The 334-nt window shown below is 74.6% G+C and overlaps 1 protein-coding gene across 1 annotated transcript in view; it reads right to left on the reverse strand.

Annotated features, from left to right (window-relative positions):
- The window catches only part of ARIH1 (ariadne RBR E3 ubiquitin protein ligase 1), a 111,157-nt gene extending 110,831 nt beyond the window's left edge, over positions 1-326 (reverse strand). Inside the window, 1 exon segment of the mRNA XM_077746075.1 lies at positions 2-326. Within this exon segment, the coding sequence (XP_077602201.1) occupies positions 2-182 (181 nt within the window). The 5' untranslated portion in view covers positions 183-326.
- Between the last annotated feature and the right edge of the window lie 8 nt (positions 327-334).

Below are 334 nucleotides of genomic sequence, written 5' to 3' on the forward strand. Positions count from 1 at the left end.
AGTCCCTCCCTCTCCCCGCCGACGCCCAGCCCGGGCTCCACCAGCTCCACCTCGCCCAGATCCAGGTTATCATCGTCCGGCTCGTCCTCGTCCTCGTCCTCCTCCTCCTCGGCGCCGCTGTCCTCCTCGCTGCACTCCTCGTCCTCGTCGAACTCGTAGTTGTAGCCCTCGTCCGAGTCCATGGCGCGACGCGCGAGGGCCCGGCGGACGCTGGCCCTGAGGCGAGGAGAGGGCGGGGACGCCGAGGCCCCGGCTCTCGCTCCGGCTCCGGCTGATGTCCGGACGCAGGCCTGGCTCCGGCCCCGCGGGCCGCGGCTCCTCCCCGGGCGCGGGC

This window comes from Crocuta crocuta, unplaced genomic scaffold (genome assembly GCF_008692635.1).
Source record: "Crocuta crocuta isolate KB4526 unplaced genomic scaffold, BGI_CrCroc_1.0 scaffold130, whole genome shotgun sequence".
Lineage (NCBI taxonomy): Eukaryota > Metazoa > Chordata > Mammalia > Carnivora > Hyaenidae > Crocuta > Crocuta crocuta.